Source organism: Eucyclogobius newberryi, unplaced genomic scaffold (assembly GCF_026437365.1).
Source record: "Eucyclogobius newberryi isolate DKJ021-1_F unplaced genomic scaffold, fEucNew1.0.hap1 SCAF_4, whole genome shotgun sequence".
Taxonomy (NCBI): domain Eukaryota; kingdom Metazoa; phylum Chordata; class Actinopteri; order Gobiiformes; family Gobiidae; genus Eucyclogobius; species Eucyclogobius newberryi.
The window spans coordinates 36929736-36956222 of NW_027316056.1; the positions used below are offsets into that span (position 1 = coordinate 36929736).

The window sequence follows — 26487 nt, forward strand, 5'->3', positions numbered from 1 at the left end:
GCTTGAGTAAACGTTTGAGGGACTTTTCAACACGAGCACAGCGCCCTCTATGGGACTGTACGATCAACAACAACCCGAGCTATTAAAACAAACGTAAACCCCTTACACGAGTGGAAATCGTTGAAACTCATTGACGCTTTAGTTCAGTCCGGTTTGGTCCGGCCTCGTTGTCCTCGTTGGCCTCGTTGGTCTCGTTGGTCTCGTTGGTCTCGTTGGTTCCGTGGCCCTCATCTTTTAACCACGAAGGCCCCGCCCCCTTCTCTCGTCCGCGCTCGGTGATGATGAAGACGTCTACGGACAATGACGCACGGTGTTTGCGCAGGTTTGGTGCCTGTAGAGTCGGAGTGAAAAGTACACTATTTAAACCGTCCCGCAGTGTGTTATATACGTGTACCGTGTACTGCGGTCAAGAGCAAGTATACGTGAACACAATGTGGCGTATTGTGACTGCTTAAGGACATTATTGAAAATCAGTCTGTGGAGACACACGAACAGCTGTTGTGAATCGCGGTGCGAAGTGTCAAAGTTTGTCCTACTGTAGCTTTGGACTATGAGTCTGTAATAAAGATTAATGATGAGGATGATGATGATGATGATGATTATGATGATGATGATGATGATGATGATGATGATGATGGTTGTGATGATGAGGATGATGATGATGAAAATTATGATGATGGTGATGATGATGATAATGATTATGATGATGATGATGATGGTGATGAGGATAAGGATGATGATGATGATGATGATGATTATGATGATGATGATGATGATGATGATGATGATGGTTGTGATGATGAGGATGATGATGATGAAAATTATGATGATGGTGATGATGATGATAATGATTATGATGATGATGATGATGGTGATGAGGATAAGGATGATGATGATGATGATGATGATGATGATGATGATGATGATGGTTGTGATGATGAGGATGATGATGATGAAAATTATGATGATGGTGATGATGATGATAATGATTATGATGATGATGATGATGATGATGATGATGGTGATGAGGATAAGGATGATGATGATGATGATGATGATGATGATGATGATGATGTTGAGAAGAAGGAGGAGGAGGATGATGATGATGATGACGATGAGGAGGATGAGAAGGAAGAGGTGGAGGATGATGATGAGGAGGAGGAAGATGAGGAGGAGGAGGACAGTTGTGTGACAGTGTGTTATTGATGGTGTGAGAGCTGGGACAGAGTGCAGCTGCAGTGGAGGAGGAGAGAAACTTATTTGTATTATCGTCCATTCATTTGGTGTATTATTAATTTATTTTAGAGTATAAGTAATTAAGTAGCAAATCTTTCTGTAAGTATGATTCACCTTTAATTCATTGTCTTCCTCCCTTTGTTTCGTTGTAGAAGTGGCCCCGTACCTGCGTGGCACTGCCCGCGTCCAGCAGGTGGTTCTGGAGGGCAACAGGCTGGTGCTGAGCTGCCTGGCCGGAGGGAGCTGGCCCCTGGAGTACCGCTGGAGCTTCAACAACAACAACATCACCCACTGGGCCCCCGAGTACAGGTTAGTCACAGAGGTTCTACAGAGTGGGCCCCTGAGTACAGGTTAGTCACAGAGGCTCTACAGACTGGGCCCCTGAGTACAGGTTAGTCACAGAGGCTCTACAGACTGGGCCCCTGAGTACAGGTTAGTCACAGAGGCTCTACAGACTGGGCCCCTGAGTACAGGTCAGTCACAGAGGCTCTACAGAGTGGGCCCCTGAGTAAAGGTCAGTCACAGAGGTTCTACAGACTGGGCCCCTGACTACAGGTCAGTCACAGAGGTCCTACAGACTGGGCCCCTGACTACAGGTCAGTCACAGAGGCTCTACAGACTGGGCCCTGAGTACCTTTTTGGCAGCGTGGCCATCACTCTCACAGTAAGAAGGTCGCAGGTTCGACTCCCGGCCGATGGGGCCTTTCTGTGTTTGCATGTTCTGCCTGTGTCTGGGTGGGTTTCCTCTTGTCACTCCAAACGATGGGTCAAATGCAGAAGACAAATTCCCTATGTGGACAAGTGTAACTTAACTTTACTAATGATCTTAAAGGCTTAATAATACTTCGTCACAGGACGGATGTGTCTGTCCCTTTAAACCTTTCTGAAAGACACTTCTCTGAATGGAACTTCATTTTTGGACCTTTTCTCCAACAGTCTTTAGCTGTTAAAATGGATGGTTAGGCACAAAGATGATGAACCCGATTCCCATCCAATTTCAGCACAGCAGATGGGCCCGTTCATACAAATCAATGTGTTTCTGTTTTGTGTACACTGGCAACGCGCGCCGACAGCCGGGGAGTTAAACCCTCAACCCTTCTGGACTTCATAATGAGCCCCACAGCGATGTCCGGTCTGCTTTCCCCGCGTGTTAGCCGTCGCCAAATCCTCCATTAGGACAATCGCAGTGTGTTGAAATAATGCTAAAAATGTTTGTAACACATTGTTTGGCACGCGGGGGGCCCCTGGGCATCTCCTCCTCCCCGTATGGTGGAGGCGGGGCAAGCGGGGGGGGCACCGGACCAGCTCAGATCAAGGTTGTGGACTTGATAGGAGTGGGCACATATGGGCACTAAAGTGTTCATAAACTGCACAGAGGAATATCAAGCGCGGGTTAAAATGAGTTTGCACTTTTGACTAGGTTAGATTCATTTGACCTTGAACATTTCATCACATTTTTGAGATGATTTAACTCAAAATGAGACAATGGCATTGGCCTGGTGCAGTTCTTCAACCACATTGGCAAAAAAGTGAAATTCTTCAAATTGTTTTTGAATAAGTACAAGTTTGGCTGAGTAACAGTTTGGTCAAATGAGCAATTTCACTCTGTTTTGCCAAATTAACTTCAGCTGAAAACATTATTATTATTATATTTTTATTTATATATCATAGTTACACTGTATATCTTTAGACGTTTAGCGGTTTCGACACTGTGCAGTCTCATTTTTACAGATTCTGTCAAGCGTCTTCAACAAGACTTGTATCTATCATGGATCTATGGAAATAACTACAGTATTTTACAGACTATAAGTCACACCTTTTTTCATAGTTTTGGCCGAGGTGCAACTTGTACTTATATACTTATACTTATACTCCGGAGCAACTTAGATGTGATAATATTTGTTATTTTCACACTCGCAACTGCATTTCATACTCCAGTGCGACTTATGTATGTTTTTTCTTCTCTATTATGCATTTTTTGGCTGGTGCGACTTATAGTCCGGAAAATACGGTAGATTGGGTATTGCGATCTTAAAGCTGGTATTCCATTGGTATGGCAGCAACAAAACTGGTCTATAATCAAATCTCATAGCTTGTTTAGCTTAGATTCAGAAAATATGTCATTTATTTCGCCAACACAGTTTTGCCTTCAGACAGTTAACAAACTTAGAGACAACTTTCCCTCTCTTTCTCCCTACCCCTACTCCCGTACTTTGAAGACTTACTACAGTAGGTGGCGGTAATGTAACACTTTATGAATACCAACTGCTATAAAAATGACATAAAACGCCAAAGAAAAAGAAGAAGTTGGACGTACAGCTCCAGTAGGTGGCGGTAAATGCACCTGCTGCCAACCGCCATTAAAAGCAACAGAAGAAGAAGAAAGTTAACGAACCGTAACCAAACGACCTGTTCCCAACCCTAACCCTGATCTTAACCTGATTTTGATTGTGAAAGCGCGTGGTAGGTCACATGGTGTTTTGTGCTTTGGAGTGACACTAAATAGACAGGATTACAGGTTAGTCAGAAGTAAACATCATATCTTCTGAATGCACAATCGTTCGTGCCGTTTTGTGTTGATCTTCTTCAGCACTCGTATCGTGTCCTTCATCGTAGCTTCTGACCTTTGCCCGTTGCAGGTTGTCCGTCGAGCAGATGCAGCGCTCCAATGCGGGCGTGTACCAGTGCGCGGTGAGGAACAGGATGGGTGCGCTGGTGCACTTGAAGACCCAGGTGCACGTGGCCTGTGAGTACACGGTGTAAGCGCTAGGACCATATGTACCATTGACCGCAAAGACATGTACCATCGACTGCAAACGCATGTAGGGTTAGGGTTTATTTCGGCACTTTTACTTTTATTTTTTCAGGATATTAACAGCAGTGGTGGGAATGCTAAGACTCCTTTCTGGGGTGATGGACGGGTTTATGCCAAATTTGTTGTCGATTCTGTTGAAATATAAGTCATTTAGATTCCTCACAAAAAAGTTGAATTCAATGTTTTATTTGTTTTTCTCAATGTTGTGAACCTGGACCAGGCGTGGTCATACTTGATCCCATTGAAATGAACTCTGGCGCGCCACATGCTAATGCTAATCACACCAGCGTTTGTGGAGACGGGAACGAGCTGTCGGACCAGACTCACAACAAGCACACATCTGGTGCGTTTTATAGTTTATTTGAACTCAGATGGACAGTTCACTTCCACAAGAGCAAACTACGACTTCAGAGACAAAGCGCACGTGAGGGGGAAATACACCCACGTGTGCTGCTAAACATGTCAAACAAAGTAACAGTTTGAATTGATTGACTTTTCAGAGTGTCCTTCTTCTATCCAACATGCCTACACGCTGCTCCCTATGGGGCTTATTACCCCTCCTGGTGAGTGGTGGTACTGCGCCCTCAGGCTGACAACATGTACCAGATCGATGGCGTCTCGAGGACCTCAGACCAATTAGTCTCCTTAGTATTACTCTGTATTGGATTGAAACAAAGCTTACTGGAACTGCCCATCATCATCATTAGGGAAATAAAAGAACGTGTCATTATTAGTGAAAAATACTTCAATAGTCTTTTTACCAACTACTTAGAGTACTTAATTTTCACGACAACTTTTCATTTTAATTAGAGAAAGGTTTTCTGTGGCGGCTGAAACATTTGTGCTTTTTACTCTTCAGTTTTGGGGAACTACTCCGGTGAGGATCAGAGAAAGACCGTGACCCAGGGCAGAGCCACTGTGCTCAGCCCTCCATCGCTGGCATCGTACCCCCAACCTGTGGTCACATGGTACAAGGACGGACAGAAGATCATCCCCAACAATAGACTGTAAGCACCTGTATTCTAATTTGAAGAAAAAATCGAACTAAACAGAAAATAGCTACTTTTTTAAAAGCATCTGGTTCCTGGTCCAACTAACGAAAAACTAACAGATGTCGAGATCATTTGTTTGTTTTTGCCTTTGACAGCGAGCTAGATTGTTACTTTTTCCACAATTTTCATATCGAAAAGTTTTTCTATTTATTCTATCAGCCTCATGAACCTGCAAGTCCCACTTTTCTCTGTGAAATGTGATGGTGCGGGTCGTTCTGCGTCGTGCTGCACCTTCGCGATGCCTGTCCCGCTCACGGATTCTCGCGGAACAACAGAACACTCTTTGAACAGTCCTGATTTTCCTCTCAGAAAAGTCCAATTAACACCTCTCGAGTCAGATCTCCACCTGTCGCCTCGATCCTTTCAATGTTCACTCACTTTGAACCGACTCCCGATTGTCCTTTGTTCTCCTGGCTAGCTCGCCAACTTTCCGCATAATCACCGGCGCGTTGTTCCCGACGAGCCGCTCCTCTCGCGCCGTGGATTGCCTTCCTAATGACGGCTGCGTGCAGGAGATGTACAGAGAAGTGGCTCCGTCCAGAATTGTCACGAACCTGCTTAAATGATGCGTAGCACGCCATAGCAACAGCAACAGCCGCGATCGAATGGAGTAGAGCTACGGGGATATTCCCGGACTAACCCAATAGACGGTCGTGATTAGTGTGTCGATTTCGGCACTAAGGAAACGGCTTGATGCTTATTCTTTTATAGAACAGAATGTACTTTCTTCAAACGGGCCCTTTTTATGTATTTGTTCATTTATCGTGTGGTATTTGACTAGTTCTATTTCAAGACCAAATGCAATTCAGGAAAGACCCAACTTTTCTGTATCAGTACGTGTTCAAATTAATGCCTAGTTTCAATGATAGTTTTAGTCTAATATTGATTATTGTGACAACCTTACACGTTTAATCTTATTTTTTTTTTTTATGAATAACAACCTGCATGTTGCATCATCAACAACATTCGATACTAAATATACTCGGGCTTGCGTCCGTGTCTTTGTATTTCTGTATTATTAAGCCATTTCAATACTAGAGAACAACAAGGAGTAGAAAAAACTGTTGAGTGATGTGATATTTTTTAAAGCTCTTGTTAAATCGCTACTTAAGACTAATTAGCGATGCGATTATGATGACAGACAGCGTCAAATAACAAACAAGTGTGCGTCATATTGTCTAAATGTCATGCCTCAATTGTGTCTTGTGCTGTGTTTGGGGCTATTGCTTTCTCTACTGCTGCAGACCAAAAGGGAATTGATGGGAAATGTTTAATTATTGAGTATTTTGTCTGTTAAAAAATGATTCAAAAAAGGGCTGCATGAGCACAACATAACACCTTGTGGATTAACCTTTCAAATACTCGCGTATTGTGATGCTTCTGACCTTTTTTTTTGTGAATTTTAGTTACAGCCACATTTTGTACATTTTTTAATGACAGATTGCAACTAGGGCTGTGCAAATCGATCAAGATTTGATTGTTTATTTTTGTCAATGATCAGTCTTTTTCATGGATAAGTCCTCAGCCAATCCTCGCTCAGTAAAAGCACATGTTTCGGAGCCAAGTTCTGACTTTGGAGGAGGAAATGTGAGTTTTTTAAAATTGGCAATGATTTAAAATTCTGGATTGTTTATGTCACGAAATTATTAGTTTTTTAGTCGAAAATCAAGATCAATATGAGAGAAAAATCCTGTATATTGTCTGGCTCTTTCCATCGGGATCGTAAAATAAAATGAAAACAATACTGAAATATCAATATCAGCCGCTTCCGATACCGATATTTCAAAGCACAAAACGACAAAGTCCGAGCTCTCGAACACGTCCAGGTGACAAACTGCATAAAAGTGCGAGAATGGCCCACATTAGCCCATCATATCTGGCTCCAAAGCTAACCCGGTGCTGGCGAGCGCGCGGCGTTATCCTCACGGAAGTTTACACCAGCTGATCCCGCGTCCGGAGGGAGGACAAGGGCCAGATGGTGCCGACGGCCGGCTGTCGTTGCTGTGAACACCGGGCCGATGATGTGTTTATGAAGGTTATCGATCCAATATACATCACACGGGCCCGTTTCGCCGCGAGCCGGAACGCGATGATGTATGGGGTCCCCCGACGACGCCCCGTAATCAAATATATCCCGTCGGAGACCTCACGCGGCGTCGACGGCCCCTCCCCCGTCCCTGCTTCCTCGTCTCCTCGCCCTTCCCTGCCATTTCTCACTTCGGTTTCCCCCCCTCCGAAAACAGAAAAAAGCGCTAAATCATTCTTCAGTGGAGCCGGCGCACAAACTCCTTCTCCCATCAGTGTCACGTTGGGCGCATGATGGATGGAGAATCATTTCAAAAAGTCCATCACCAAAACACATTCCTCCCTCAAGGTTGCCATTTCGGGAAACAAAGTGTTGGATTGATTGTCGTCGAAAGGGAAACGCGGCGGAATCATTTGTTCGGCGACCAAGAGAACTTCCATAACTTCAGTGTTTTTTTTTTCCCTCCAGCTTTGACGAATTGCTTTTGCATTGTTGTTGTTGTTGTTTTTCCCTCCGAATTTGTTTTTTATTCATACGCAAAACTTGTTTTTGCAATTCCGGCCGAGAGCAAACAAATGAGTAACAGTTTGTTGGACGTTGAAGCGGCTGGCGGCGGCGCGATAGTCGGTCGGTTGTGCTCAAAAGACGGCGGAAAAGACGAGACGGAGAGGATGGCGGTTTCGGGGGCGGCGAACAACGATTGAAGAGTGACTGAAAATATTAACGTTACATTTAAAAGAACTGTTGAAACGATGAAAAATGAGTTGTGTTTGTGTTTAGGTTGTATTAAAGGACACATATTATGCATACTGTATTTTCTGGACTATAAGCTGCACTGGAGTATAAGTCGCACCAGCCAAAAAGCGCATACTAGAGAAGAAAAATATATATAAGTCACTCTGGAGTATAAGTCGCATTTTTGGGGAAATATATTTGATAAAATCCAAGACCAAGAACAGACATTTCATCTTGAAATGCAGTTTAAAATAATAACAGATGAGAGAACATGGTGAATAGGTGTACGTATGCTAACGCTAACACCTTCAGCTACATGACGTATGCTAACGCTAACACCTTCAGCTACATGAGGCACAGACAGAACTGTGGTAAGTGTCTGGTATGTTAACGTAACATATGAACAGTTATTCAGATAACTATAGCATAAAGAACATGCTAACAAGTTTAGCAAAGCATCAGTTTTACCCCAAATCACTAAATCCATTGAATTCTTCTTCCTCTGTGTCACTTCTAAACAACTCCACAAACTCCAGAGGAAGAGGAAGTGCAGATTCTTCTTCTGCGTCGCTCAGAACCTAGAGCGCCCCTTAAAATAATTAATAATATCACATATAAGTCACTCTGGAGTATAAGTCGCACTCCGGCCAAAACTATGAAAAAAAGGTTCGACTTATAGTCCGGAAAATACGGTATTTTCTCTTTGTTGGCCTTTATAATGGGCTAATAATGATCCCTTTTAGCATATTGATCTTAAATCTACAGCATAGGCCAATATATAGACAGTAAGACAAAGCTTTTGGTTTTAAGAGTTCAGTGCAAAATAAAGTAATTACACTGTCCCGTAATGGCTTAGTGGTAAAACAAGGTTGTGGCTCTCTAAAAATAAGGTCTATTGCTATACTCTTTCTCATTTTATACTTTAATCATGCTGAACGCTGCCTTTTATTAACAGTAATTGAGTTCGTCATCAGCCTTAACAAAAATCGTCGCGTAGGCGTTTCAATGTTTTATGTCTATTTTATGTCACGAGGCATTATTCCGAGTCGCATCAGTCGGCGCGCCCTCGTCCGGATGCGGCGTTAGCATTTCGCTTGGTTGCAGAGTAGCGCCCTAACGTTAGCGCACGGGCATACGCGCACGGGCATACGCGCACGCCATCGCGGGGTCGAGAGGGAGCGGTGGCCCTCGAAATGATTCTTTTAGTGCGTAATCGTGCGCTAATATGAGCTAACGGGCTAAATGGTGTAACTGCACATTTGCCGTTATGACCCGAGTCTTGGTTCAGTACATTACCTGCGCTGGAGACCGGTCTGTAACACTCAGGGACTTGACAAGCTCGTGTTTAGGATAATAGTCGTATGAGATGCAGACGTCTAATGGACTTCAATAGTCCCGAGTGATGGCTGCGGGAGTTTAATGCCTTTTACTAATATTTCTACCAAACCAAGAAACCTGTGTAAGTGTAGATAATACTTGTTAATACTCTTACTGACATTTTGTACATGTATGTGGCATTATAAATCTGGTAATCTACAAATGCTAGTAATTCTCTTCTACATAAATATCTAGTGCTTACACAATAAATAGTTTACTCCTCAATCCAGCGTTACACAGATGTGTTTAATGTCACACTGCACGCTTAATGAATACCAGCTGTTGAGTCGTAACTGCAAAGTGTTAGCTGAGTTAGCAGTGTTAGCGGTGTTAGCTGAGTTAGTGGTGTTAGCGGTGTAAGCTGTGTTAGTGGTGTTAGCGGTGTTAGCTGTGTTAGTGGTGTTAGCTGAGTTAGCTATGTTAGCTGAGTTAGCGGTGTTAGCGGTGTTAGCTGAGTTAGCTGTGTTAGCTGTGTTAGCGGTGTTAGCTGTGTTAGCTGAGTTAGTGGTGTTAGCGGTGTAAGCTGTGTTAGTGGTGTTAGCTGAGTTAGCTGTGTTAGCGGTGTTAGCTGTGTTAGCGGTGATAGCTGTGTTAGCGGTGTAAGCTGTGTTAGCGGTGTTACCTGTGTAAGCTGCGTTAGCGGTGTTAGCTGTGTTAGCGGTGTTACCTGTGTTAGCGTGTTAGCGGTGTTAGCTGACACGCAGATGGATCACAGAACACAATCGCGGCGTGCGGTTTTTCATGATGATTAAACAGAATGTGTTAAACAGAAATACATCTCACTTTTGACTTTGCTCTCGTTTGCAGCGTTAAATATGAGCGGTTAATGCAGCAGCAGGTTCTTCCATTATGTCGTCTGCTCTTGATTTGACTCCAGCAGGACCATTATCCCAGCACAACATGTGTCCTCAGGAACATAATGACTGAACGTTTTCCAAAAACATTTTACCTGTTAAGCTTTTTACACCAAACTGTTTTGCTAGTGCGCTGCCTTTGTTTTCTTTTCAGGGCTTTGTGAGAAATGGGAGCACTCTGCACTGCACGTACAACGTGTTCTTTATGAAGTATTGTCTGAATGTCACACTGACATTATGTGGATATCCATTCTACTGCACACATTGCGATGCACAATTTGTTGTGCATGTTTTATTTTAACGTATTTTAGAATTTTAGAATATTTTTTAAATTGATTAAAAAGTATTCTAAAGTGATTAATAAGGACTAAGTATATGAGCAATTATCCATTCATATTTTGAATTACTTTAAGGTGCACTGTGTCAGGCCGGAAGCCACTCCCCTCAGGCAGGAGGCCACACCCCTCAGGCAGGAGGCCACACCCCTCAGGCAATACATATTTATTGCATGATTCTGACCATATCTAAATTTTGTACATATTCATTTTTGTAAATTCAAAATTGTATTTAGTAAATAACTTATTGGCCCAACAATAAAGAACAAAACAACAAACCTGACTTTTGACCTTTGTTTCCTTGAAACTATGGCTTTGACTGCATAATATTCCTCATAATATTCCATGAAGTATGTTCCTCATGTTTTTAAGTAAAATCTGGCAGCTATTGTAATCGAGTACATACTTTTACTTGAGTACTGTTTCCACCGTTATTGATGACAACATTTCCAGACAATTTTGTAAAGTCAAACTAGATTGAATTTGATCATTTGACTAAATCTTGACTAAACCTAAACAACATTTAAGTTGTGAATACTAGAAAACATTCAATCGTATTAACGTGATGAACTCGGAAAGCGCTGTCAAAAAATAAAACTCTAAATGCAGGTGCTTTTTAGTAATATGCACGTATAAAAGTGCTCTCAGTCTGAGGGAATGTGCGGTCACTTCTACCAAGAACATGAACCAGCCTTTAGTGGTCGGCCAAATCTCCAACCGCCGTTCAAGTGCGACACTTCCTCAGCAAATATTTGGTTTACTTGTGTTTTGGAGTAATGAGGCTAACTGATGCTAACCGTTTCCCTCCATGTGTCCAGTGTCACCAAACAGGCAACGTATTCATGTGCATGCTAGGTAAACAGCGGCTAACGTAACGGTGTTTTTGGGTCATGAATGCATCGTTTGTGTGTGTGTCTGTGTCTGTGTGTGTGTGAGCAGAATGAGGCCCTCTGGTGCAGCTCCGCCTCTGGGCCTACTCTCTGGGAATACTTTTAGTAGTTTTACCCGCTCAAACTTTAGCGTGATTTTTGCCTGTTTGCGTGATTCTCCTTCCCGGAAGACGCCGTTGCTCCGACTACAACGTTATAAGTCTCTCTCTTCCTTCTTTAAAGACATATTTCATCTAACTTAAGTTATGCTCCCAGAAGAGTAAACAAGTTGTGTGGATGTCAAAGCACAGCGGGCGGCTTTAGCATCGCGCTAGCATTTAGCCAGCAGCTTTCTTTCTCTAACGTCTGCTCGTGTTGTCGTCGAACAGCGGGCGACGGTGAAGCTCTTCTACGTTAAAATGAATGGGTTCCACCCCTAGACACGCCCACTGCGCCATGCTCTCTGCCTTGATATTACCTCTCCACAGTCTGGGTCGTCCAAATTTTAAAATAATGAGTCTCGGCTGTCATATAAGGGTATAGCAGGCAAAAGTGTAACATATGATTAAAAATATGGAATTCCGACCAGTTTAGTTGTATTTGAATAACCTTATGTTGGTTTTAATGGTTCAAGTACAGGTAGTTGCCCGGTAAATACTCCCTTTTTGTTGCAAAATATTGCTTCGAGCCCAGATCCTGTGGGACTTCCTGATACAGACTGACAGAATGATAATGGCGAGCCAACCAGACACTGTGGCGGTGGATAAACAGCAGAGGAAAGCAGTGCAGGAACAGCAAATCATTCCACTTAATTAAGCTAATGATTTTATGTTAAAGACACACTATGTAACCTGTGTGTGTCCGTATAGATGCTATTTATTTTTTTATGTTCTATAGAATGGAATTAAACATGTTTTTTTTTGTTTTGTTTTTTTACAATAAACCTGTAATTTGATAAATGCAGGATGGATACATTTATTGCAACACGTTGGAACATTTTGAATAACACAATAATGAGAACAAGTAGGTGTGGGTCAACCTCTCAACACGCACAAAATCTAAAATATTCTGGAAACTAATTCAAAACATATCAAACTATACATGAACGTGGAGAGCCTCGGCCTCGGGCCCCAAAAGCACGAGTGCAAAATTAGACCGCGCGTGATATTAACTGCAAATACTGCTCCTTTTTTAAAAAACACAAAATTACACCACATTGAAGCGCGCGGCTGAGCGGCGACTGCGCTGCACCCAGGCACTGAGCGGGTGAGCGAGTGAGCGAGTGATAGGAGCACCGGCGCATTGGAGAAAATTGGAATTGGCTGTGCTGCTCTGATGCTAATCTGACTCGGAAATGGGATTTAAGAGGAAAAGACTGAGGCTGTTTTTTATTATTATGGGATGGAGGATGCTGGAGTAAGGCTTATGGATGGAGGAGATAATTTCAGTGTTTTTTTTCTGATTTTCCATTTTTTGCCAGAAGAAGAACACAGACACACACACACACACACACACACACAGACACACACACACACACACACACAGACACACACACAGACACACACACACACACACTGGAGTTTGGTCTTAAAGGTCCCGTGTTATGCAGGCTTTTTCCACAGCTTTGTCCTCATTGTGTGTGTGTCATCCAATAATGTAATAATAGAATGGAATAATAAGGTGTACAAGTTACTATTATCGACGTGTTCTTATGTGGAGCAGGATAGAGAGCAAGGGCTCCACCTGCTGGTGCACCGAGGAGTGAAGTGTTTTAATCAGGCCAAAAATAGAGCAAGAAAATGACAAAGACACAGCATTATAAAATATGAAACTAAATACACACCTCCAGGACTGACATTCTCCTTCTCGTTCTCTTTAAGGAGGCGTTCGCTTTTTGGCGTTTAAAATCTGAAACTAACGCCACGTCAACAACCTCCAACTGCGACTCGACTTGATTTTGCTGTGCTTAAAACGAGCGGGTTTGCGGGTGTTGCATGTTCGGGTCAGAACACGGGCGCAGAGCGAGTCCCGGCGGTTTAGTTTGCCGTTTGCGGATGGACTTTTCTGTTGATTTTGTTGCGAGATTACCGAGTACGTCGCCTGCTACGCTTTGCCTCTGGAACGGCGGCGGTTGACAGACTGCCCCATTGGAGGATGGGCCAAATGCAGAGGACACGCCTTAACTCGGTAAAAACGGGGTGTGATGCGGACACTGTTCACTGTGTGTCTGTTTTGTTGCTTTTGCGGTGGACGAGAATAACCTCGGTTCTGTCCCGGAGCTCATTTTTACTCGAACGGCGGCTGTATTTTTTGGAGGTTTTGTTTTTGTTGGGCTACTTTACTTTGCAACTCACTTTTGAGGAGACAACAACATAACAAGTGCAGTATTGAGCCCTTAACGGCCACAGAAGAGATGGAAGTTCTCAGTTGCGCAGAGTCCGACACGTGCAACAAAAAACGCGCTTCGAGAACTAATACACCCTTTTTACTATAAAGTTTATAGGCTATATTAGGGCTTTTGTTAGTTGCGTTGTTTTATGGCTTTTCTGAGCGTTAATTGTGATGCTATGACCTCGTTTGGACTGCGGTCTCATAGCCACAACGTCAACCTCCTCAAAGTTGCGCCTTCAAACGCTCCGTAATTCCAGTCCAAGCAACTCCCGACCAATCATCTCCCCCGCCCCCCGATCCCGCCGTCTGCTTATCTCCCCCGATTGAAATTAAACCGTCCGGTAGTATGAAAAACAAAATTGGCAACTATCATAATTAAAGGAGTTGGATCCTTCAAAGTGGGAGGCCATTCAATTATAGACAAACGCGCGCCGATAGCCGGACGCGGCCACGAGATGTTTGCTACGTCCTCATCGTAGCGCTTTAGCTCGCGGCGGCACAGGCGGTCCATATCGCCGCCGCCGTGCGCAAACATCTGCCGCGTTGCCATTTACTTTGTCTTTAATTAAAAAGACTCAATTAAACAGAAATTGCAACCTACCGACTGCTATTGGATTCCACCTCCGTCCAATATGTGCAATTTAGGCCTCTGCATGTGGGAGAGACGCCTTCCCGTTTGGCGAGCTTCAGACTTGACTTTGTTCTACTGTTTTTTCCCGTTTATTCTTGATGTGTTGCGCCATAATGTAAGTAAAAATGGTAAATGATCCAAATGTGGGACGTAATACCTAAACTGGGCAGTGCCTGAAGGGTTTCACCGGTAAGTGGTCTTATTTCAGGCAGGCTTTTAGGACAGGATTTGAATATGGAGAGACAAAATTATGATCACACTCCGCACTTAGGAGCGGCGTATTACACCGTATTTTCCGACGCTTTTACTAAATAAAGCGTTGGCCGTCCCTGCACTCCAAAATGCCCGTCCACATTTTAAAATATCCTGTCCAAAATACGGGAAGACGGCCTGACCTATCGCGACACAGCCTGTGAGCTTTGCCCCGCCCAGTCCTGACTCTCCGTCCGCAAAGTTTTTTTGCGCCCACAGCGAGCGAACGACAACAGCGAGTGAACGACAACAGCACGAGTCAAAGCTTCTTCAACGTCAAATGAAGTCAGAGGAACCAGTTGCAAGGGAGAATTCTGCGTCTGGGAAAACATACTTTACAAACTGTACCTGCGTTTACAACTAGGGACGTCACAACGCCACGATATCACAATGTCGTCACAACGCCGTCACGATGTCGTCACGATGTCATCACGATGTCGTCACGATTTAACGATTATTCACGATTATTACTGGGACTGTGTGAAATCTCGTCTAAGGCATTACTATTTCTCAAGTTTGTGACCAGATTCATGAAATATAACTTTCTGATTGACAAAATACAGTAAATGTGATTAAAAAAACGCCAGATAATAAAGCCCTTTATATTTTGATATTATTACAGTACAAGTTTATGTAGAGCGCTTTTTAATGTGTTTAATTGATCTAATTCCTATTTAATTCCTTTGTATTTGTTTTTTTTTTCTTTATTTAGATTTTATTGATTTATTGATTGTTTTTTTAATTGTAGATTGAAAAAGAACCACTTAAATTTGCTTCTAAAATTATTTTTTTTTAGTTCTTACGATTATATTATGACCTAAATAATCCCGACGATCGATTAACGGAATAATCTGAACATCTCTGTTTACAACGAGGCCTTTAGGTGTTCGAGCAACGAAAATAATAATAAATGAAGCCCTTAAGCAACGTGTCCGCTCTGCTAACGGAGCCATATGCACAGTTGAGCGGGGAACGAGTCCAGTGACGTGATGGTTCATGGGTTCATGGATTATGAAAACTGTGCAGGAGAAGTCTGGGTTTTATACCTGTGACACGACGATCCGGGGGGGAAGTTCAAACGGAGTGATTTGTGAAGCCCAGCTCGTAAACGGGGTGAATCAAACGAGCACAGACCACGCTAAACCCAACTCCGGGTGTGTTTGCGATGAGGGAACAACGCAATGACACCATTAAAACCTAAAAGTAAATAAATAAATGTTGCGCATACGTGTAATTCGATGGAGCCTGTTTCTTTTAGCGGTCGTAGGAACTCTCTGGTTCTCGTGAGTGCTCTTCTTCTTGTGGCATCGCTCTTCTTTCTCTCTTCTGGTTCGGCGGATCGCTTCCACTCTTCGCTTGTTTGTGCTTTTAGCTTTCTATTTCTATTTTCTCATGTACAGTGACACAGGATGAATAACGTAAAAGCCCGGAGCCCGCGCATGTCACTCCGTCTGTATTTTTAGGCGCCGCGCTCACCGTCTTTCCCGTGCGCGCCGGCCCCTTTCGGAGATGACATCTTTAAATAATGCACGGGCAAATAAGAATGCGTTTGCGATCGGAACGCGGCGAGAAGAGCGAGTTCTGTTCTGACGCACGACCGGCCACTTTATCTTACGAAACCGAAGTAGCCGAGTGCCATCGCTACAACAAAAACTAAACAAAAACTTCCACGGAATTGTATTAAACCCATCTGTTCTTCAATTATGTGCGTTTTCGTTGCTTAGAATCTGGCCGGTCCGTTTGCCTGCTCGTCGCCATGGAGATGTTGAATGCCGCGGCGCCGCTCCAGTGGAAAAGTTACACGAAAAGTATCTAAAATGTACTGAAGTTATTGCATTCTTGCTCGAGTCAAGTGCTTTTACTTTAGTTCTTTGTTACGTGACATCTTTACGGACTGAGCTGCGTTTATAAGCCGCTCTTCAGGTAAACAAAATGGCCCCAGACTTTCCCCAGACGAGATAAATGACATTAAAGAGTAATCCTGAGAGATTTGTTCAAGAGCTCTTGTGTCTGAGCCGGGCAAATCTGTGAGAATATAAGACCGCGGAGAGGCCAAGAGCTAATCCACCTTTAAACCGTTCATTCCTCTGTGTTTACATTGGTTTTCATCACTCTGGGGGACGAGCGCTCGGTTCTATCCTTCAGTCTGGGAAGAAAGACACATCCCGTGCGCCGCCGCGTCCCTTAAACCAGGTCAAATGTAGTTCGAGAATGACAGAAAGTGACGAATGTCTTACCACACTGTTGCTTCCTGTCACTTATCTCCTCTGATTCTGATTCTTGATCCATGACTCTTGTCTGTTCTGTGTCGTGACGCCGCTAATCCTGCAGAGGGCGCACTGTGCACGGTCTGCTCGCTTTGGCGGGAGGTGCACTCTGTTGTTTAGCTGTTAGCTGCATGTTTTTTTTTTTGACATGTCCCAAGTTTCGCCGGTCGTTAACACTTTAATAATGCGGTTTCACACCAAACATACGGCCGCCGTCTCTGTTCTGGCCGAAAGTTTACGCTCAAGTTGAAAAGAACGAGCGCTGAAGCCTCACGACGCTTTCACTGTTGGACAAACATGGACTTTTCCTCTGATGAAGATTAGACAAGAGCTTATGTGATTCTGGGAAAGTTATAGTTGGTCAACGTGTTTGGTTTTTGGCGTGAGCTTCAAGCCGTGTGTGTTTAGCGCTGCTTTTCCGAAGGATGGGATCATGTGGAGGGTTTTAATGTTTGCTAAAGCGTTTCTACCTTTCAAAATTCCCATTTCACTGAAACAAGATCCACCTCAATCGAGCGTACCAACTTGTATGCAACTGAAGGGTTCTGAATGCGATATTTGGCGTCTCCACCTGCCGATACTTGTGCGATACTTGTGCGATACCTGTGCGATACCTGTGCGATACCTGTGCGATACTTGTGCGATACTTGTGCGATACTTGTGCGATACATGTGCGATACTTATGCGATACTTGTGCGATACTTGTGCGATACTTGTGCGATACTTGTGCGATACATGTGCGATACTTATGCGATACTTGTGCGATACTTGTGCGATACTTGTGCGATACTTGTGCGATACTTGTGCGATACATGTGCGATACTTATGCGATACTTGTGCGATACTTCAACATAATGTGACGGAAATGCAGTTATTGTGAGTAACTTTGCAGCGTAAATTTTCTTGCTTTGTCTCCTTTTTGCAGAGCAATCACGTTGGACAATCAGCTGGTCGTCCTGGCAACCACGGCGTTGGACGCGGGCCGTTACCATGCAGACGCGGTGAACGAACTCACCGGAGAGTCGATGACCAGCCCGGCCATCTACGTCAGCATTTCAGGCGAGACGCTAATAACTCATTTACCTTTGTATTTAGTTTGATCAAACATGTAACACGGAATTAATGTGAGTAGATGTGTGGCTACGGTATCATCAAAGTGGTTATAATATATTGTTTTTTAAAAAGGATTACATGACTAGTTTATGTGGAGAGCTTTTTATTTTATTTATTTTATTTATTTTATTTATTTTATTTATTTTATTTATTTTATTTATTTTATTTATTTTATTTATTGAAACCTGAAAGATTCAGCCTCATTATAATATATAATGCATAATACATAATTGATAAAACTATTTCAGAAAATTGACAGCAATATTATGAATTCTCTTTTTATTGCTGCTTTGGGTTGTGGTATAAGTACTTCATATGTTTGCTCTGAAGTGCCACAGGCCTAAATACACTACAACGGATATTTGCGTTTAGTCCAGTCCAGTGTAAGTCTGAGGTCTCGCAGAGCGGTCCCGGGGAGACTAATGCTGTGCGACTTCTCGTTAGAGGTCGACCGATGCAGGCTTTTCTTTGGCCGACGTGGATGTTTTTCAAAGTCTGGCGAGTGTTGAGTTTTTTTAGATCATCAAAGTTCAGTTTAATGATGACTTTATGACAGATTCACGCGAAGACAACATTTATTTTAACACATTTAGTAGTTTCCTGGTTTAAGCTTCACATTAACATCAGAAAAAAAACACTTCTTAAACTCACAAAAACAATATTAAATGCTTATTTTAGCCTCATCTCAAGGACCTTTAAGTCAAACTTGTGAAATGGTAAAATGTTGCTCTGCCACGAAAAAAACAACAACTTATTATTCACTGTTTAAATTATTGAGAAAATTCAAAACAACGTACTTTGAAATCTGTTCACGTTCTAAGAGCAATTTCCGTCTGGATTCTTGACTTTAAAATCACAAATATATGTAATATTTTAGTTTGTCAGTTAGTTCCGTGCAATTAAGGCATTTTTTACATGTCATTTAAGGCGTTAAATTTTTTTTTTGTTAGGGTCACACCTATTTAATTAATACAAATATAGTAGTTTAATTTTGTATTTAGCAATAGGAAGAGTGAGATTTCACGCCCGTTTCTGTCATTCACACATGATGAGATACAATTTTCCAATTTGAAAAGGCACAGATTTCGTGGAATTATTTATTTAATCAAACCGTTTCTTCTCATAATTTCCGTGCTATAATTCGATGTGCTGAATTTACAAAAATCGCTGCCACTTTTCATTTCGCTGCGGGTCAAACTCACGGAGGAACAAACAACACAAAAACACATCTAATGCACTTTATTCTTATTTTATCCCGCCGTTATATCGCTGTAAGATCTTTTTTTGTATCCGATAAGGGACAGTTTATGTTTGCCAGCTCTCGCATCCTCTCCAAAGGTCATCTAAACACTCTTTTCTGAACACTTTTACAGCCGTGAATTATTCATATCCATAACTCCGGGTTAAAAATAGCCCTTTTCCGTGAAATCCTTGTGTTTTTTAGGCTGAAAACACTGAAGTCTATTTCGATATGGTTCAGCTGGTGACAATGGCGGGAATGTGAGAGCGATAAAGTGAAGGAGACGTGTTCGGAATCAGACGCAACATGAAAAGATAAGATTCTACCGATTGAAAGGGAAAACTGTTTGAAGGAACCAGAAGTCTGTGTTAGTTTGGGCATGTTTGATTGGCATGGGAAAAGTCATAATAAATATACATGAAATAAACTAAAATGAAAACAAAACAAAACAGAGACATAGAGAAAAGTTCAATTTAACTAATTTTATTTGCGCTTTGTACGAATTTGGATAAATTTTGAAATAATTCCTGTAGGTTATTCCTGTGCTAAGTATATTTATATCTTAGTAAATCTCTAAATGATATGATATGACGAGATTTTTTTTACAAATATCATCAATACAAATTTTGAACAGTTTGGGACCAAGCACAGGCCCTTGTGGAACACCGCACACAACGTCCAGACAATATTGAATCAATATTGTTAGTTTTAGTCTCGTTTTAGTTGGATTTGTGGTGGGGCTGTTGGGCTGTTTAGGGAGGATCTTTTTATTATTGTCTCCACTAGTCGCTTTTATTCCCAGTTTTTAGTCGGTAATGACGGTGGAGGCCGGAGAGGCTCCTGGTGCAGATTAGTGTCATATCTCTGTAAATCCCAGCTGTGGCCACAAGTAGCTCAGAGCCATGTCAGGTGCTTTTGAGTAATTGAAAGATAAACAGCTAATTGGCGTAGACTTCCGTAGACTCGGATGATTTTACGAGACAGTTAAAAGGTTATGGTTGTGAAATAATGGCTAGGAAATATTCCGTAACTTGGGATAACCTTGACGTGATCAAAAAGAACGCCTGAAACCGGTGACATTTGTGATCCCGGAGACGATGATTGACAGCCGAATTGTGAAGGAGCGGTGTGTCGGATCCTGTAATGCCCGAGCGGTGTGTGTGTGTGTGTGTTCTGTGTGTGTGTGTGTGTGTGTTGTGTGTGTGGTAAGGTCGGGCACGGTGATTGACACAGTGGACGGGAAAGGTCAAACGCTGCGAGCTAGAACGTGCCTCCACTTCCACGGCGCAGAATATACATCTTTTCTGTTACTCCTGGATCACAGATAACGGCGTTTGCGGCAGGATTATTTTGGGGGCAAATCTATCATCTGAGCTAATTGACAAAGCTAATTAAAGGACACGTATTAGGCGTTATTAGGCCCGGGCTTGGATTATACGTGTAAATTCTGCACAGAAATGAGACGTTGGCAGTGTTTATAGTCTGATCTCTGAGCTAGATGCTGTGAAATATTCTAACCTTCTGTTGGTAAAATTGAAAAAAATAATAATTTGAAATGCCCTCGAGGCCGTTTGGATTCTGAGCTTTTCAAAAAAAGTATTTGATTCGATTTGACAGCAAAGACTAATTGCTTTGGCTTGGATTGCTTCAATTTTCGGGTCTTGTTTGCTCTTCCGTTATGCTTCAAAATAGTAGGAGTAGTAAGTAAGTAATAGTAAGTAAGAATGTCGAGACAAACTCTGGGGAAATCTGGTGGTCATCGATGCCCATCAGCAACACGCTTCCCAAATACTGACTTTTGCTCCCGTCAGCTAAAAGCTAAGCCTGTAGAAAAGACTAAAACACTTGAGAAAAGCCTTGAAAATCGGCAAAATACACAAACCAGGCAACATTGTATTATTTTATCCGTTTCAAGTTGAAGTCACTGAGCCGTGTGTTCGAACTTGTTTGAAACGTCAACTTCTAGCTATGAATTCGACCTCCAATTTTCCGATCGCGTTCACTCTGCGAGAGGAATCGTGGCGTGGCAGAGTGAGCGGTAAAAGGTGCTCGTCAGGGGAACTGCAGGACAGTGGGAGATTGACAGGATAAATTGGAGCAGTGAGGGCTCGGAGGTGAACTCTGGGTTTAGACAGGAGACAGACAGCAGAGACGTGATCTTAAATGGGACCGAGACAGATGGACGGACAGCGACCGGACATGGAGAGATGGTTCGGTTTCACGTCGTTTTAACCCTCTAAAGACCAGTGTGTGTCATATTTGTACTAGTTCTGGGAAAACGCTCCTTACATCGTGTGTGTGTGTGTGTGTGTGTGTGTGTGTGGCTGTGTTTGTGGGGAAACTCGCACGCACAACACGTCAAAACTGTTTCAAAACGGGGACAAAATCTGGACTAGAATAGGACGAAATCTGAACTAGAACAGGACGAAATCTGGACTAAAACATAATGCATCAAATTATTATCCATAACCAATGCGTTATATAATTATAAATGTTGAAAAGTGGTGTACAGGAAGTGACATAAATGCAGAAAAGGTTGATGATAAACTGGAAGTGGTTTCCTGTTCACGCTAGCTTTAGCCACATCTCGCAGCGCCACAAACCTGGAATTACTACAGTTCTTTGTCATTTGATGACATCAGTTTAATGGTAAAAACTATAATTCCGGTATAATTTACATTCTATTTACACATTCACAAACATTTGTCACACTTGGGCGACGTCAGCGGCGCACGTAGCTCATTTCGGGCGCGTTCGCTAAAGGATTTCACCTTTTACGAGTCAAGGTAAAAGCATGAAACAATTTGACTTTCGATGCTGGTCTTTCAATGTCACACCAAACGCTTGGATTTGCTCTTCGTCTACTTTTGGCTTCAGTCGACGGTGGAGCTCAGGGCAAGCTAGCCACACAGCCATTAGCGACATGATGCTAACATATATTTCCGTTGTATAACCCGTGTTAAAGGCGGTTCAAGTCCACTGAGGGTAGTCTGGGGTTGTCACCACTCTGGTCACACCTACAGTATTATAAAGGATGTGCTCACTGACCCGTGTCCCGGTCAGAATAATATAAGCTTTTAAAACTTGGCTCGCATTGTGTTTCCACCATTAGAAACCGACTCCAGCGTCACCTGGGTCAACAGGATTGTACTTTACAGGGCTATTTTCTTCCCCCAGTGACAGGGGAGTTCTGTTTCTGAGTCGTTCATACATTTACAAAAGCAAAAAGCACGTTCATTTACCGCTGTATTTGTCAGGAATTCAAGCTGAATGAATATTTATGAAAGGTAAACAGGCTGCGAAATAGACAGGAGCCCGGGGCCCGCAAGCAGTTGAATCTCCGGCGGGCCCGCGGTTTGAAATAGGAGGGGGCCCGCCGTGCCCCTCCTCGAAAAAAATTGAGATTTAACTAGTAATTTGTCCATTTTCGGGGCATTTTCATCGCTTAAGTTTCGTTTTGACAGACATGCCCACTTCGCACGTCTTCTCGCTTCTCATTGGCCGAGCGGTGCGCGCTGCACGCTGTGTTCGTGTTGCGTTCACGTGTCCTCGGAAATCCTCGGTCTAATTTGCGGGGCAATGTATATATGTTAGTAGTTTATTTTGTAGGACGTGATTTCATATATTCCACAAGATCTCCTTGTGTCAAATGCTGTAAACAGTATTTATTTTGCATCTAAGAAACATTATTATATTAAATTAAACAGTTTTAAAGATCATGATCTCTGGTTTATATGATTCAGTATTTGTGCTCTTCATATCAAATAACAGATAAAAGTACTTTAAATTATTTTACATGCTAATAACCAGGTTTAAAACAACACATTTATCTTGTTCTTATGACGCCGCGATGCCGCGCGCACTTGTGGGCCCCTGAAATTGCTTGGGGGCCCCTAACTTTGAAAATCGATTTCTCAGCCTGGTAAACGAGTTAAATGATGTATCCGGGCGACAGTGGCTCAGCGGTTAGAGCTTTTGTCCATCAAAGGCCAGATGATCGACCTATTATGTAACAGTTCTGCAGTTTTGAAAAGGAATCACGTCGAGAAAAAAATGGGGGAAAAAAATCTTCTTTATGTCTAAATATTTTTTATTCTATGCTCAAGGAAAAGTATTTACATATTTTACTTGTTATATGTAAATTGCAGATTCATTTGACCATTTTGCCCAGTCTGGTCTGCGTTTGGTGCTGCTGTATCGTGACTTTCCTCTGAATAGTTCCTTTATTTTCTGACAAACGTTCCTGGAACTGTAAAGATCTCCTCTTCCTCTCTTTCCTCTCCTCTTTCCTCTCCACTTCCTCTCCTCTGTCCTCTCATCTTTCCTCTCCTCTTCATTTCCTCGTTCGTCTCATCTTTCCTCTCCTCTTTCCTCTCATCTTTCCCCTCCTCTTTTCTCTCCTCTGCTCTCTGTCCTCTCCTCTTTCCTCTCCTCTTTCCTCTCCTCTGCTCTCTTTCCTCTCATATTTCCTCTTCTCTTTCCTCTCCTCCGCTCTCTTTCCTCTCCACTTTCCTCTCCTCTGCTCTCTGTCCTCTCCTCTTTCCTCTCCTCTTCCTCTCCTCTGTCCTCTCCTCTTTCCTCTCCTCTTCCTCTCCTCTGTCCTCTCCTCTTTCCTCTCCTCTTCATTTCCTCGTTCCTCTCATCTTTCCTCTCCTCTTTCCTCTCATCTTTCCTCTCCTCTTTCCTCTCCTCTGCTCTCTTTCCTCTCCTCCTTCATCTGTTTGTTTGCTTTCCGTCCATCACGTCCATCCTCTGTAGGTTATGTTCATGTTCTTGGATTTGAAGATGGGACATGACGAAGAATGAAAAGAAACTCAATTTGATAAAGCAAATATCCAAATAATTGAATGTTTTGATATTTCCAAACAAAAAAATAGCTCAAATCAAAACTTGGGAGTAAAAATGTAGCTATTTCATGGGAAAGATTCGGTCAAAGATTGTGTGAATTTATTAGGAAATATTTGACAAATTCATTCTAAAAAATTGGTTAATTCTTTGTAAAAAAAAAAAAAAAAAAAGGCTAATTCATTAAAAAAAAATGTGGCTGATTCATTGTAAAGATTTGGCTAATTCCTGGGTAAAAATCCCATTTTGTGTAAACGAAATAGTAATTTGAGGCCAAAAAGTTATAAAAATCAAATTATATGTCGAGGTTTTTTTCATGTGGAGATATGAATCATAAACTATACTTTATATTCATATTTAACTTTGTAAACTATAGTTTCAAGACTGTTATGTTACAGCGCATGAACAGAACCTACTAAACGTCACTTTCATGTCGTCATGGTGAATTAGCTTCATGTTTTAGCGTCTTTTCTCACACATCATCCTGCTTTTGTTTGTATTGTTGTTTTCTTTTGCTGACGTTCAGTGGGCAAGAAGAGCCGCGGGTGGAAAGGTAACGCCCACAAACACACCCTTTTCTTTGTCTTTGTCGTGTCTTCTTCTTTCTCCACCTTCTCTCTGAAACACATGCTGAGAACTTAAAGGTGTCACTTTATTATTCTTAATACGATTGTTTTTATTGCTCAAAGATCCCTTGAAAAACGTGCATTCCAACTGTCAACACGTGTTTAAATGACTGATATTTGACACATTAAAATAAGGTTCCATCGTTAACTATTTATAAGGCGTTAATAAGCAATATTTCTACAAAGTGATCCTCCGATTAGACAGAGGGCGCTCTGGAGCCATGAGAGAACCACAAAGTGAAAGAGGAAAGGTCAGAGTTCAACCTCCAGGTCTCCTCATACTTTAGTCCTATCACTGCTCCTTAATATGCTCACCGCTCTCCTCACCCCTTTCCACCTCTCCTCATTTGGGATCTCCTTTCCTTACTTGGTCTCTCCTCGCTCGCGCTCTCCTCTCCTCTTTCCGGCTGTCCTCTCCTCACTCAGGCTCTCCTCTCCTCATTCGGGCTCTCCTCACTCGGGCTCTCTTCTCCTCTCTCGGGCTCTCATCTCCTCACTCAGGCTCTCCTCTCCTCATTCGGGCTCTCCTCACTCGGGCTCTCTTCTCCTCTCTCGGGCTCTCATCTCCTCACTCAGGCTCTCCTCTCCTCATTCGGGCTCTCCTCACTCGGGCTCTCTTCTCCTCTCTCGGGCTCTCATCTCCTCACTCAGGCTCTCCTCTCCTCATTCGGGCTCTCCTCACTCGGGCTCTCTTCTCCTCTCTCGGGCTCTCATCTCCTCACTCAGGCTCTCCTCTCCTCATTCGGGCTCTCCTCACTCGGGCTCTCTTCTCCTCTCTCGGGCTCTCATCTCCTCACTCAGGCTCTCCTCTCCTCATTCGGGCTCTCCTCACTCGGGCTCTCTTCTCCTCTCTCGGGCTCTCATCTCCTCACTCAGGCTCTCCTCTCCTCATTCGGGCTCTCCTCACTCGGGCTCTCTTCTCCTCTCTCGGGCTCTCATCTCCTCACTCAGGCTCTCCTCTCCTCATTCGGGCTCTCCTCACTCGGGCTCTCTTCTCCTCTCTCGGGCTCTCATCTCCTCACTCAGGCTCTCCTCTCCTCATTCGGGCTCTCCTCACTCGGGCTCTCTTCTCCTCTCTCGGGCTCTCATCTCCTCACTCAGGCTCTCCTCTCCTCATTCGGGCTCTCCTCACTCGGGCTCTCTTCTCCTCTCTCGGGCTCTCATCTCCTCACTCAGGCTCTCCTCTCCTCATTCGGGCTCTCCTCACTCGGGCTCTCTTCTCCTCTCTCGGGCTCTCATCTCCTCACTCAGGCTCTCCTCTCCTCATTCGGGCTCTCCTCACTCGGGCTCTCATCTCCTCACTCAGGCTCTCATCTCCTCACTCAGGCTCTCCTCTCCTCATTCGGGCTCTCCTCTCCTCACTCGGGCTCTCCTCTCCTCACTCGGGCTCTCCTCTCCTCGCTCGGGCTCTCCTCCCACGCCCTCTCTTCTCCTCACCGCCCTCTCCTCTCCCCGGCTCTCCTCCCCTGCCCTCTCTTCTCCTCCCCCGCCCTCTCCGCTCCGTCCAGGGGCAGGGCAGGGGGGAGCGGGGCTGGTTACAGGTTCATGTCCGGCTGGAGCTCATTACTCGGACCCTCTCGCTGCCGCACAGACCCCGGCGGCGCGAGCAGCAGAGTCAGCTGACCTGCCAAGCGTCCTCGAGGAAAGTGGAAGATAATGGACACGCCGCGCTGCCCCCTACGCCCCCCGACTCCGCCTCTGTGCTCGGAGTTCATTTGTTCGGGGGCACGACGAGGACTGTGGATCTATAAAGAGGCACTTTGAATGTGACAATGACCCGTTTGCTGTTGTCGTGCCATCATAATCTCATGGGGCCTCATTTA

General features: G+C 43.5%; 1 protein-coding gene across 1 annotated transcript in view; it reads left to right on the top strand.

Moving 5' to 3' along the window:
- Positions 1-550: 550 nt before the first annotated feature.
- The window catches only part of LOC140378029 (protein sidekick-1-like), a 128914-nt gene continuing 102977 nt past the window's right edge, over positions 551-26487 (top strand). The window contains exons 1-6 of the mRNA XM_072463659.1: positions 551-554; positions 1389-1545; positions 3876-3982; positions 4911-5058; positions 17766-17899; positions 24565-24591. Coding sequence (XP_072319760.1) covers positions 551-554; positions 1389-1545; positions 3876-3982; positions 4911-5058; positions 17766-17899; positions 24565-24591 — 577 coding nt within the window. The remainder of the gene's footprint in view (positions 555-1388; positions 1546-3875; positions 3983-4910; positions 5059-17765; positions 17900-24564; positions 24592-26487) is intronic.